The sequence below is a fragment of the Micromesistius poutassou genome (genome assembly GCF_964030765.1).
Source record: "Micromesistius poutassou genome assembly, chromosome: 4".
Classification (NCBI taxonomy): domain Eukaryota; kingdom Metazoa; phylum Chordata; class Actinopteri; order Gadiformes; family Gadidae; genus Micromesistius; species Micromesistius poutassou.
The window spans coordinates 14,616,288-14,628,576 of NC_140274.1; the positions used below are offsets into that span (position 1 = coordinate 14,616,288).

Sequence of the window (12,289 nt, forward strand, 5' to 3'; positions counted from 1 at the left end):
ATTCCTTTTCTCTTCTCATGTGCATAGTCTATCCATATTGAACTCAAAATGTTAAACATTTTGAATGTCAACACTATTCTGTTTGTTGAGAACTGAAGTTTAAAGGAGAAGCTATGCTTTTTTTTGTGATTCTGCTAGAATACTGTGACATGTTTAACATAAGATTATGTTTAACATTTATAGATATAATGTTAGATTAATATAAATTTAAGATACATGTCCTGACTCTAACCCTTACTCTTTGTTTTATCCTTAACTAATCGTAAACGTAAAAAGAATTGTACGCCTTTATCTTTGTTGTTTAGCTCACGCTAGTTTAACAAGACAAACAATTTGACCTGGCATTAATGAAATAAAAAATCACTTACACTTTTTGTTTTAGTTATTTTGCTCTTTTTCATATGTAAGTGCTTTCATTCAAGACAGTTGGATCCTGAAAAAAAAAGAGAAAAGGGGATATACAAGTATAATATAAGCTATTTTTTTAAAGAACACCGGTACTCTCGATTATAAGCGAAACACTTATGACAGGCTCACATTTTTTCCCTTAACATCCCTAATAGCTGATGTCTTCAGTGCTGTTTCTCCCCCTGCATTGTGGTTCTAACACCCTCTGCTCACCGACTGCTGCCCAGAAACCCTAGCTCGCTTGCGGCCTACTTCACCGCAGGCTGCTGGTGGTTCTGTTACCTGACTTGTTCCTCTGTGTCCAGATGAGAAAGTGATGTCGGACGACGAGTTTACCTGCGATATCTTCCGCTTCCTGCAGCTGATGTGTGAGGGCCACAACAACGGTGGGTTGAAAAATACATTTTAAAAAGTTATCACGTGAACTGTCTGTTTGTTCAATATTGTGAATTGGTTTCAAGTATCCAAACATGGAATGTACAGTGAAATTATATATATTTTTATCATTGATAAATCATAATTTCTGTCATAAATTCATAAATTCTATGAAATATCAAGTCCAAGTCTCTGAACCAAACCCAAGAAACATATATCGCTATAATTATTTCTTAACATATTTTATCATTGTTATTGTTATTTTGACATAATAAAAATGTGACAATAACATCAGAAAATATGAAACATCTGACCACTGTGATCTTCTCTGTCTCCAGACTTCCAGAACTATCTGAGGACTCAGACTGGCAGCACCACCACCATCAACGTCATCATTTGCACCGTTGACTACCTGCTGCGTCTTCAGGTAGCATGGTCCACTGCTGCCATTAGAGGGTGCTGGTGTCGCCTTTAACACCAGCGGGCCTGGGTTAAATAGATGGTTGTACTCGCATGCAGGGCCGTCAGACTGGGGTGTGTTCACACCAAACACAACGGCGAGACACGATTCCATACAAAGTCAACGTAGAGACGCGAATTGGGCGAAATTTGTCGCGGCAAAAACCTGCGGCAAGATTTGATTGACGGCGCGACATTTTGCCCTGTCACGGGTGAGCGCATTCACGAGGATTTGCAGCACAACAAATTTATCTGAAGTTGAAATATTTCAACTTTGCTGCAGCATTCGCGTGAGAAAGCCAATCAGCGTTCACTCCCTGGGTGAAGTAACGTAAAACAGCCAATCAGCATTCAACCGGCCGGGCCAACCATTCCCTGAACTCCGCAGTGAACCGCAGCTTGGAGGAGAAAGTAATTGTTGCCATTTGCGACTCCCGGAGCTCCATATATAATATTATATGATATTATATAATACAATATATAAATATCTATATAATATAATATATACGATATATATAATATCACGGCACAAAGCTGTGTGCGCCTCCGGATGATATTATGAACACATGAATGACGGGCATTCCGACGTTTATGTGATTTTCGCTGCACGACAAAATTCGCCTGACATAACTGCACAGCGACAGATTATGATTTGTCGCGCGACAAAACTTTGGCGACAGCGCGACCAGGCAAAAAATTTGTATTTCGGTGTGAACACACTGCGTTCACACCAAAAGATTTTTCGCACGACCAGGCAAATGTTGTCGCTCGACAAATCTAAATCTGTCGCTGTGCAGTTTGTGTGCAGTTATGTCAGGTGAACTTTGTCGCGCAGCGAATTTTGTCGCACATCTTTTGCCCGCCAATGGTGCTTTATGCCAATTCATTCTCATCAACCATGGCCGAGATAACCACCATTGCATGTCTTTACCTGTTGTGGAAGAGGGAGAGACGTCGGAATGCCCGTCGTTTATGGGTTAATAATATAATCCAGAGGCGCACACCGCTTTGTGCCATGATATTGTATATATTGTATATATTGTATATGTTATATAATATAGATATTTATATATTATATATATATATAATATCTGTCGCGTTGCAAATCCACGTGAACACGCTCGCCGTTCACGTGAAAAAATGTTGCACCGTCAATCAAATCTTGGCGCAGGTTTGTGCCGCGATACGCGTCTCTATGTTCACTTTGTATTGTATTTCAATGTGCGGTGTGAACGCACAGTAGGGGACAGGCTTGGGGGTCCCAAGGCAGAGGGAGGCCCATGAGAAATTTGAAAAAAAAAAATATATATATATATTTTATATTTTATTTTTTTATATATATATATATATATAAATAAATGTCATGATTAATATTGATCTTATTGCAAGCTTAGAGAATTAGTTTAATAAATGGGTATATTATTGTTAAAAGTAAAGACTGCTGTGACTACTCTGAACACCCCTTTCAAAAAGTGCAAAATGGTTCCATCCACGTCCAAGTGAGACTTTTTTATCTGGATGGACATCGATGCGGCAATATGTCCCTCCTAACCACAGTTAAATAAATTGAAGTCTGGTTCTCAGAAGAGAAACGTGAAGAAAGACAGGGAGGGAAGACAAAATTGAGGAAGTCAGGTTCTGACTAACTTTTCTAAGAAAGGTGAGCACAAACGTTTAAACACACAAGATGAAACCCCATTCTTAACTACCTCTGTTATCATTGCTAAAACGAACAGAGACAACCAAAAGCAAGAGCAGACAATAGGCTACACTTTCAAATGATGAGGCCTTGGTTATTAAGGCAAAGGATAAATAAATATTGTAATAAATATTGCAACAGCAGGCTACTGATTTGAAGCAAGCTAATATTAAATTAATTCTAAGCCGTTATTAGGCTACATGATAAATAATAACCTATGGCATATAGGCTAGTTAGCCGCAGACGTCATTGTATTACAATGGTTAGGTTTCTTAAGCAAGACAGTGAAGCAGCGAACAGTAAATGCCCACAATCTATTGTGGGTCTATTGTGGCGCTGTAGAATAAATATTACTGAAGTCTATCTCTCCTCCCTCTGCTCTCTCCACTCTGCCCCATATCTCATCATCCCCCCCTCTTCTCTCCTCCTCCACTGCTCTACCGTCTCTCCACCTCCTCCGCCCGCCCCCTGCAGGAGTCCATCAGTGACTTCTACTGGTACTACTCTGGAAAAGACATCATTGATGAGCCAGGCAAGAGGAACTTCTCCAAGGCCATGACGGTGGCCAAGCAGGTCTTCAACAGCCTGACAGAATATATACAGGTGAGGAGGAAGAATATATACAGGTGAGTATACAGCATGTGTAGCAGAGAGCAGTTCGACCGCTCTCAGGTCTCAAACCTGCCACCTCTCGAACTATGAAACTACTGGCATGGGAGTCGAACGCTCTAACCACTAGCTAAAACCATGAGCACTAGCTAAAACCACGAGCTAAAAGCCCAGGCTTCTAACTCAGCGGCTAGAAGCGTTCTTAAGGCTAGGGGTGGAAGATTTACAAACATACTAACGCCAGCTAGCCCAGGCTAGTTGGCATCCGTTACACATGTATACAGCTGAGGAGATAGAATTTATAAATCTAAGATGATATAATGCATACAGGTGAGGAGCCAGAATATATATAAAGGTGAGGAGATAGAATAGGGGGAGGAGAAAGGGCGCAGATCTAGTTGACGTGGAGTGTAGGTGAGGGGAGAGAGGAGATAAATAGATGGAGGTGAGGGGGGAGAGGAGATAGAGGAGTACATTTTGGTGAGTGGGAGCAGTGCCTAAGTCATTTGTATAGCTTTTGCCTAATGCTCTATCTGGGCCTTGATCGCTGTAGCTTTGAGCACCAGCAGTATCGTGATCAAGAGCAACGTGGAGTTGGGAAAGTTCGGAAGAGCTGAGCTGCCTCAGCGTCATTAAAGATATTAAAGTCTGTGTGTCTATGTGTCTCTTGCTCTTGCTCACTCTCTAGGGTCCCTGTACAGGGAACCAGCAGTCTCTGGCTCACAGCAGACTGTGGGACGCCGTGGTTGGGTTCCTCCACGTCTTTGCCCACATGATGATGAAACTAGCTCAGGTACGCATCACACCTCGCCTTTAAACACATAAGACACATGTTAATGGGAACTAGCTCAGGTAATCCAACACTTCACCTTTAAAGGAGACCATTGGTATTTTCTCAACATGGATCCCTACAGAGAAATGCTATTTATTTCTGTATGTTTTGCTTGATCCGGTCTGTTTGTTATTGTGTCTAACCAAGTCACGCTCTGAGATAACACCTCTCAAAAGAATTTGGTTTTTACTAAACCACACTCAAGTTCGATTTCACGTTGGCACTATTTGTATATTTGTGTGTTTCTGGTAAAAACACCAACAATAAAAAATCCCCAGATATTGTTCATTACGAAGTATGAATCAGTGTATCAGATGTCCGTTTTGTATAAACTAATGCTGGCATACTGTTCTTCACATGGTTCCTGCAGAGACAAGTATGTATTTATTATTTAATTCTTTCAATTTGTATTCTTTTTCGAAGACTTTTTACCCTACTTTTCCACATTTCTTTCCTTCTTTTTTTCCTTCCCTGCCTGTTTCTGCCTCTGAGTGAACTGGGAAATCGACAATGTCACTATTAGTGTTCAACGGCTGACTTTCGAAACCAAGCTACAGGAGTTCTCAGCATAGAAGGATATTATAGTGTTAGCTCAGTGGCTTATTATTGTTGCTCAGTTGCTTAGTATTGTTAGCTCATGGGCTCAGTGGTGTGTTACTTTAATATGTTCACAATAACATCACAAATATTGAAACGTCAGAATATTTGACATGGACCTTATTGTCAAATCTATGTATCTCCAAATAAATGACATCCCTTAAATATTTGTTAATGCTGGACATTTCCTGTAAATGTTTTAATTGTTACAGGAATACCACCTAATGTTATAATAAAATTTAAAAAAGACATTCATATGCTACAAATCAGACATAACAATTCCATAGATGGCAGAATGAATTTTCCTGAATCTATTTCTGTCTGACAAGACCCTATAACTCTTTCTTTCTTCTTCCTCATGCTGTTAAACAACAATAACAATAAATCCTCCCTACCTTACTAAATCCATAACCCTGACTAGAGCTCTGCATTGATAGTGTTTGGTTTGTGACTGCAGTTTGTGTATTAACTGTTTGTGCGGCTTAACAGGGAACTAACTGTGACGTTTTCGTAATCTATTTTTTTTTTGTCCAACTGTTCTGGTTGGTAAAACATTTTTGGGGAAATTTAGTAGAATTTAGTAATTTAATAGTCTTAATTTAATAGTCTTAATTTAATATTAATATATATTGTGCCTTAAATTAAAAGTTGTTATAAAATATCACATAGCACTTAACACATACAATTTTTTAAGTGTGTATCCAAGACATTATTTTAGGTAATTAAATAACCATTTTAAAACATTTTAAAGTTTATAATGAGATATTTTGTTTCTGAACTTTAGCTTTCTTTAAGTCTACATTTTTGGTTTGCAAGAATCAGATGTGTATCTATTAAATGTATCTGATAAATACTACACTGATTCGTCTACGAATGACAAAACAAAAGTAATTATTTTTAGCTTCTCTGATATTTTGAGAAGCTAAAAAGCATTAAATGGGCTAAGCATTACATGTTGGTTGGTGATGTGTTTATTCTCATGTGTAACCCGTCAGATGCACCCTGATTCTGGACAACGGAATGCAGTAAGATTCTGTGCTCCCCCACCAAAGTCAACCCCCTTACATATTTCTGTTCTCGCCTCTTCCCATCCTCGTGATTTGTGCAGACTAGCGGAAAATTCCACTCAGTTTGTCCCCTCTAGCCTCCCCCTAGCCTCCTTTTACTCCTGGTTCTTTACATTGAGAATGCCACAAATATTTATTTTGAAAGAACCATCACTCCTGTGGCTTCCTATAGTTCATATTGACCTGTTAAGTTGGCTGACCCAAAAGGGAAGAATTTAAATATTAAATGTCAGGTTAAGTAAATTAACCTCAGATAACCTAGCCGTTTAATTACATTGCTTCCTGGTGGAATTTTCCTTCTATGCCTTCGTCATCGTTATCGTCATCATCGCCCTCAATTTGCCCATCATTATTTATTCAGCCATGGCCTAGAATAACGTTTTATAATGCTTATACTACGAGCTTCTACTTAGAAGTCATCAAAGCCACTCTTACACTTGTCATTTCAAGTGGAACACAAAAATCTGGACAAAATGTCAGTTGGAAACCAAGTAACATAGCAATTGGATGTGAACTCTTCTGAGAGCTGCTACCGAGTGTCAGCTAACCTATTAACTAATATCACCAACTACTGATATTGCACACCAGCTATCTGAACTGAAATGATCAGAGTAAGAGAGGCTGTAGATAAGACTTATTAAATAACCCAACACATGAGGAATAGCTGCTGGCTAGGTCTTTGACAAGTGTTCCTCTCACCCTACCAGTAGGGCAACAATGAATATATGGTTAGACTTGGTTATTTAATGTGCATAAAAAACATTTAGCATTTAGCTATTTAACAGTTACATTAGTGCAGCCACTGCTGACTTCACTGTTAAGTAGTCCTAGTAGTTCATGCTGCCAGTTTTGTAATAATAATGTACCACAAAGTTACCCAATCTGTTCATTGAGCCAGTGGTGTCATAGTATCCTGCTTTCCTATCATGTTCCCTTACATTGCTTATGGTTATCTATCTGGTTATAAGTCGGGTTATATGCTTCTCATAAATATGGTGAAGGCTGTAGTTAGATATAGATTTTGTATACAGTGTTAAATGTCTGTCTGGCAGTCCATCTATAATACCCATGCTGCTTAGGTTTACCCTGTCATAAGTAGGGTTTAACGCTTCTAATGCATTTGGTTGAAGGCTATAGTAAGATATTTATTTAGTATGTAAATGTTATAGTTTTAAATATCTGGCCATCCCATCACGTTTAGAGACTAAGGAGCTGACGTGTAAAAACAATCGTGTTTATCATTTGAAAATGCAACCCAAGGATCTTTTCTGGAGTAGAACGGACTCTGAGGTAGAGTGTCCCAAAGTCTTTTATCTTGTAGATAAGTGCAATTAAATCATCTTGCAATTTAGCTGAGCGTCTGAGAACTTGTCTCAATGTATACTTCGGAAATACGTAGGTAGCCACTTGATTAGCTGGGATTTGTCACAATGCCATTTCTGTTCTTTCCTATCCAATGTCAGAGTTTGAAATGTCTCCAGACATTCAGGATCTTTCCAGTTGTGGTGTAGTTATGAGGGATGGCTTAAAAATATCTTTCACAGTAGAAACATAATACAGAGCTTATTCCTGCTCAATTTTGGTCTTGTTAGGACTCGATTATAATCATTCTATGAAGTTGACGTCATTGAGTTCTCTCTGCGGTCTGTGTGTATGTGTGTGTGTGCTGGTTTTTGTGTCTTGTAGGACTCGAGTCAGATCGGTCTTCTGAAGGAACTGTTGGACCTCCAGAAGGAAATGGTGGTGATGCTGCTCTCTCTACTTGAAGGTGAAATTCCAGCATTAGCTCTCTTGAGTTGATCCTGTTACACACATTTTGTGGTATTCACACACCAATGCCTCATCCTCAGTAGCCCTCACCTCCTCTCCTCCTCTCCTCCTCCTCTCCTTTACTCCACATTTTCTCCTCTCCTCCACCTGCTGTCCTCTCCTCCCCTCTCATCTCTCTTCCTATCCTCTCCTCTCCTCATCTCCTCCCCTCACGTCTCCTACCCATTCTCGCCCCTTCTCTCCACTCCTCTCTCCTCCCTCCTTCCCTCTCTCCCCTTCTCCTCTCCCTTCTCCACTGCTCCCCTCTCCTCCTCCTCTCCTCAGGCAACATTGTGAACGGTACCATCGCCAGGCAGATGGTGGACATGCTGGTGGAGTCCTCCAGCAACGTAGAGATGATCCTCAAGTTCTTCGATATGTTCCTCAAGCTGAAAGACATCGTGGCGTCAGACGCCTTCCGCGACTACGTCACCGACCCGCGCGGCCTCATCTCCAAGAAGGACTTCTCCAAAGCCATGGACAGCCAGAAGCAGTACTCTCCGTCAGAGATCCAGTTCCTGCTCTCCTGCTCCGAGGCCGACGAGAACGAGATGATCAACTTCGAGGAGTTTGCAGACCGCTTCCAGGAGCCGGCCAAGGACATCGGCTTCAACATCGCCGTGCTGCTCACCAACCTGTCGGAGCACGTTCCGCACGACACCCGGCTGCAGAACTTCCTGGGGCAGGCCGAGAGCGTCCTCAACTACTTCCGGCCCTTCCTGGGTCGCATCGAGATCATGGGAGCCAGCCGTAAGATCGAGCGCATCTACTTTGAGATCAGCGAAGCAAACCGCAACCAGTGGGAGATGCCGCAGGTCAGGGAGTCCAAGAGGCAGTTCATCTTTGACGTGGTGAATGAGGGCCAGGAATCCGAGAAGATGGAGATGTTTGTAAACTTCTGCGAAGACACCATCTTTGAGATGAACATTGCCGCCTCCATCTCGGAGCCGGAGCCGGAGGCGGAAGAGGAGGACGACGAGGAGGAAGAAGGAGGAGGTGGAGGAGGAGGAAACGAAGTGGAGTCGGGAGAAGGCGACGAGGCCAACGGGGAGGAGAAACCTCCGGAGTCCAGCTCGGCGTTCGCCGACTTCCTGAAGAGCGTGGTGCTCTTCCTCAACATGTTCACCTTCCGCAACCTGCGCCGCAAATACCGCAAGCTGAGGAAGATGACGGTGAAGGAGATGGTGGTGGCGCTGGTCACCTTCATCTACACGGTGCTCATGGGCATCCTGCTGTTCGTCTACAGCGTGTGCAAGGGCTTCTTCACCCTCATCTGGAAGGTGCTGTTCGGCGGAGGGCTGGTGGAGGGCGCCAAGAAGATGACGGTGACGGAGATCCTGGCCAGCATGCCCGACCCCACGCAGGACGAAGTCCATGGGGACCTGCCCCCCGAACCCGGAGCTCGGGAGATACAAGACGCTGACGGAGCTGCGGACCTGGACGCTGGAGAGGGTGAGGAGCAGGAGGAGGACAGGGAGGACCGCGGGGAGGGCTCACAGACCGGCCCAGAAAAGCCTGGCGGGCTGGGAGACTTCGGCGAGACGACCCTTGAGGAACCCCCGACGCCAGAGGGAACCCCGCTGCTGAAGAGGAAGCTGGTAAATAGGTGCCGCTGGCAGGCCGTCCGGTTGGAGCAGTTGGGTTAATGTTGAATTTTCGTCTGTCCTCGATAACCTCTCTTCACACAGCTGACGGCAGCTACGAGCGGAGAGGGAGCAGAGGGAGGAGAGCCTCAACCAGAGGCAGAAGTTGCTCCAGAGACCGAGAAAGCAGAGTAGGTTTTCTTGTATTGATGTCTATCTTTCGTTACCTCAATCTCATTTCCTCTAGCAGATGCATGAAAGCATCTGCTAATATGACTAAATAGTAATGATTAAAAGAGAGGAAATGAGATTGAGTTTTAAATGCTTGTCGAGGAGCAGGTAGGGGCTCATTGCTCATGATGCCTGCATGTTTGGTTCCTTTCCTTCCTTTCCTTGATTTAAAAAGTATTTCCAAACAAACTGTGTTAATGCATATTCACTGTCCTCGCAGTGCGGAGAACGGAGAGAAGGAGAAAGCGGGGGCTGAGGCAGAGGTGAAGGAGGAGGAGCCCGAGCCAGAGCCGGAGGTGGTGAAGACCAAACCCAAGAAGGAGAAGAAGTCGGCCACGGACGGCTTCGAGCTGTGGAACGAGCTGGACGTGCAGAGGAACAAATTCATGGTGAGAACACAACATCGAGGCCTATTGAACATTTTTTATGTCCAAAGATCTAAAAATTTCCAGATTTAAAAAATGTATTTGAAAACGTTGGTAGTGTCTGTATTGTGTTGTTTTTGCAAAGTGAAACCAAAAATAAATCATACTTTTTTCCCCCACTAGATATTGGGAAGTTCTGTAGATTTCAACTGGGTACCAGAACAGAATATTTGTAACCTTGTCAGAGGATGTTTGAATTTAAATGAATACTTTTTTGTTCCCTCTTTCCTTCCAGAACTATCTGTCTCGTAACTTCTACAATCTGCGCTTCCTCGCCCTCTTCATCGCCTTCGCTCTCAACTTCATCCTGCTCTTCTACAAGGTCAGGGTCAAAGGGTTTTACCATTTAACACCTGACCACTAAACTTTCCAGCTCACTATAACTCCCTCTGTTTAAGAGTTTATCAGCAGGAAGTCTTTCAATTCAAAATAGATTCAAATCAAGCAGTTGGACAGAAAACCTCTGTCTGTGTTCTCCTGAACGTCCGGCCGGCCTCCACAGGTCTCCGACGGCTCCCGGGGTGGCGATGACGAGGAGGGTTCCGGTATGTTCGAAGGGTCAGGTATGTTCGAGGGCTCCGGTATGTTTGACGGCTCCGGCGCCTTCGAAGGCTCGGCTCTGTTCGAGGGCTCGGCAGCTTTCGAGGGCTCAGGGGCAGAGGAGGAAGGGTCCGGGATGGACGAGGAGGGAGAGGAGGAGGAGGAGGAGGAAGGCCCGGTGTTCTTCTTCCTGGAGGAGAGCACGGGCTACATGCAGCCCACCATGTCCTTCCTCGCCGTCTTCCACACCATCATCGCTGTCCTCTGCATCATCGGATACAACTGTCTCAAGGTGACCTATACAGAACACATATCACCATGTCTGTCTGTCTGTCTCTCTCTCTTGATCATGGTTCTGACCCAGTGTCTCTGCCTCAGGTTCCCCTGGTGATCTTCAAGAGGGAGAAGGAGCTTGCCAGGAAGTTGGAGTTTGACGGTCTCTATGTTACCGAGCAACCGGAAGATGATGACATCAAGGGCCAATGGGACCGACTGGTCCTCAACACCCCGTAGGGACACCTGAGACACCTGATACACACACACACACCTGATATAAACACACACAAACACAAACACACCTATACACACACACCTAATATTCACACACCGGTACACACACACACACCAATATTTACACAACTATATACACACCTGATGTACACACACCTGCTATATACACATCTATCCGCACAAGCTGATATAGATACACCTTTATACACACACATCTGACATAAATATAGATGAATATGGATTAACTCGATGGATGGATGTAGTGTATAATAATAATAATAATAATAATATAGTGGGCAAAAAATCTGGGCCCAGTTTTCCGATAACGATGGATCCACGCTCGTACGATCCATCGTACGATTGATCCATCGTTACTTTTTTCGAGCGTTTCCCGAAACTCATCTTAACATGAACGCGCGTGCTCTGCTCTTACGACGTCGTAGGATTGTAGCTGTCCACTGACACGGTGCTGAAATGGGCTCGGTAGGAGGGGGAGACGCAGGAATGTTGTTGGATTAAACTATATTTTGTGGCAGCAAAAAAATATCTCCCCATCAAGGCCAACAGCAGAGTAGCCTACGAAAAGAATAGACTAAGATGAATGCTACAAATATTAAAACACAATTGATTAGGTCTAGGCCGACATATGCTATATCAGTCCTAATCCCGAACGCACCGTGCGTAGGCCTACATTGTTTCACGGCATTTTCTCCCCTGAAATAATTCCATATTGCAAAAATAAAAAATAGCATGTGTCTGTGTGACAACTATAGCACTTATTTAAATGTGCTTTCTGAAACATGCTTTGCGCCGCAAAGAGGGCAGACTTTCTCTGATTCTGCAGAAGGTTTCATTAATTCGTCGAGAAACTTTGGTGTCAACATTAAAAATGCAACGTTCCATTCATTCATTATCATTCAAACGCAGAGGCATTGACACGGCTATTGCTGTTGCTGGTCTAGATCGATTCCTGCCCATATTGTTGGGCAGGGGTATGATGGTGCGGGCAATGTAAGCGGGAAAGGCACGCATCGCAGCACATTTTCCCGCAGCAGTCTACGTTCACTGCAGAAACCACGCTCTCAACTTGGCGATTGTGCACTCCACTAAGGTCAGGGATGTTTGTAACTGTCTAGACACGGTCC

The 12,289-nt window shown here is 43.4% G+C and overlaps 1 protein-coding gene across 2 annotated transcripts in view; it reads left to right on the top strand.

The window, feature by feature from the left end:
- ryr1b (ryanodine receptor 1b (skeletal)) overlaps positions 1-12,289 on the top strand; it is a 108,233-nt gene that overhangs the window by 89,565 nt on the left and 6,379 nt on the right. For both annotated transcript variants that reach the window (XM_084466609.1, XM_084466610.1), the window contains exons 85-95: positions 714-794; positions 1,122-1,210; positions 3,416-3,544; positions 4,239-4,343; positions 7,733-7,814; positions 8,141-9,453; positions 9,544-9,629; positions 9,890-10,058; positions 10,330-10,416; positions 10,597-10,926; positions 11,013-11,143. In XM_084466609.1, the coding sequence (XP_084322735.1) occupies positions 714-794; positions 1,122-1,210; positions 3,416-3,544; positions 4,239-4,343; positions 7,733-7,814; positions 8,141-9,453; positions 9,544-9,629; positions 9,890-10,058; positions 10,330-10,416; positions 10,597-10,926; positions 11,013-11,143 (2,602 nt within the window). The remainder of the gene's footprint in view (positions 1-713; positions 795-1,121; positions 1,211-3,415; positions 3,545-4,238; positions 4,344-7,732; positions 7,815-8,140; positions 9,454-9,543; positions 9,630-9,889; positions 10,059-10,329; positions 10,417-10,596; positions 10,927-11,012; positions 11,144-12,289) is intronic.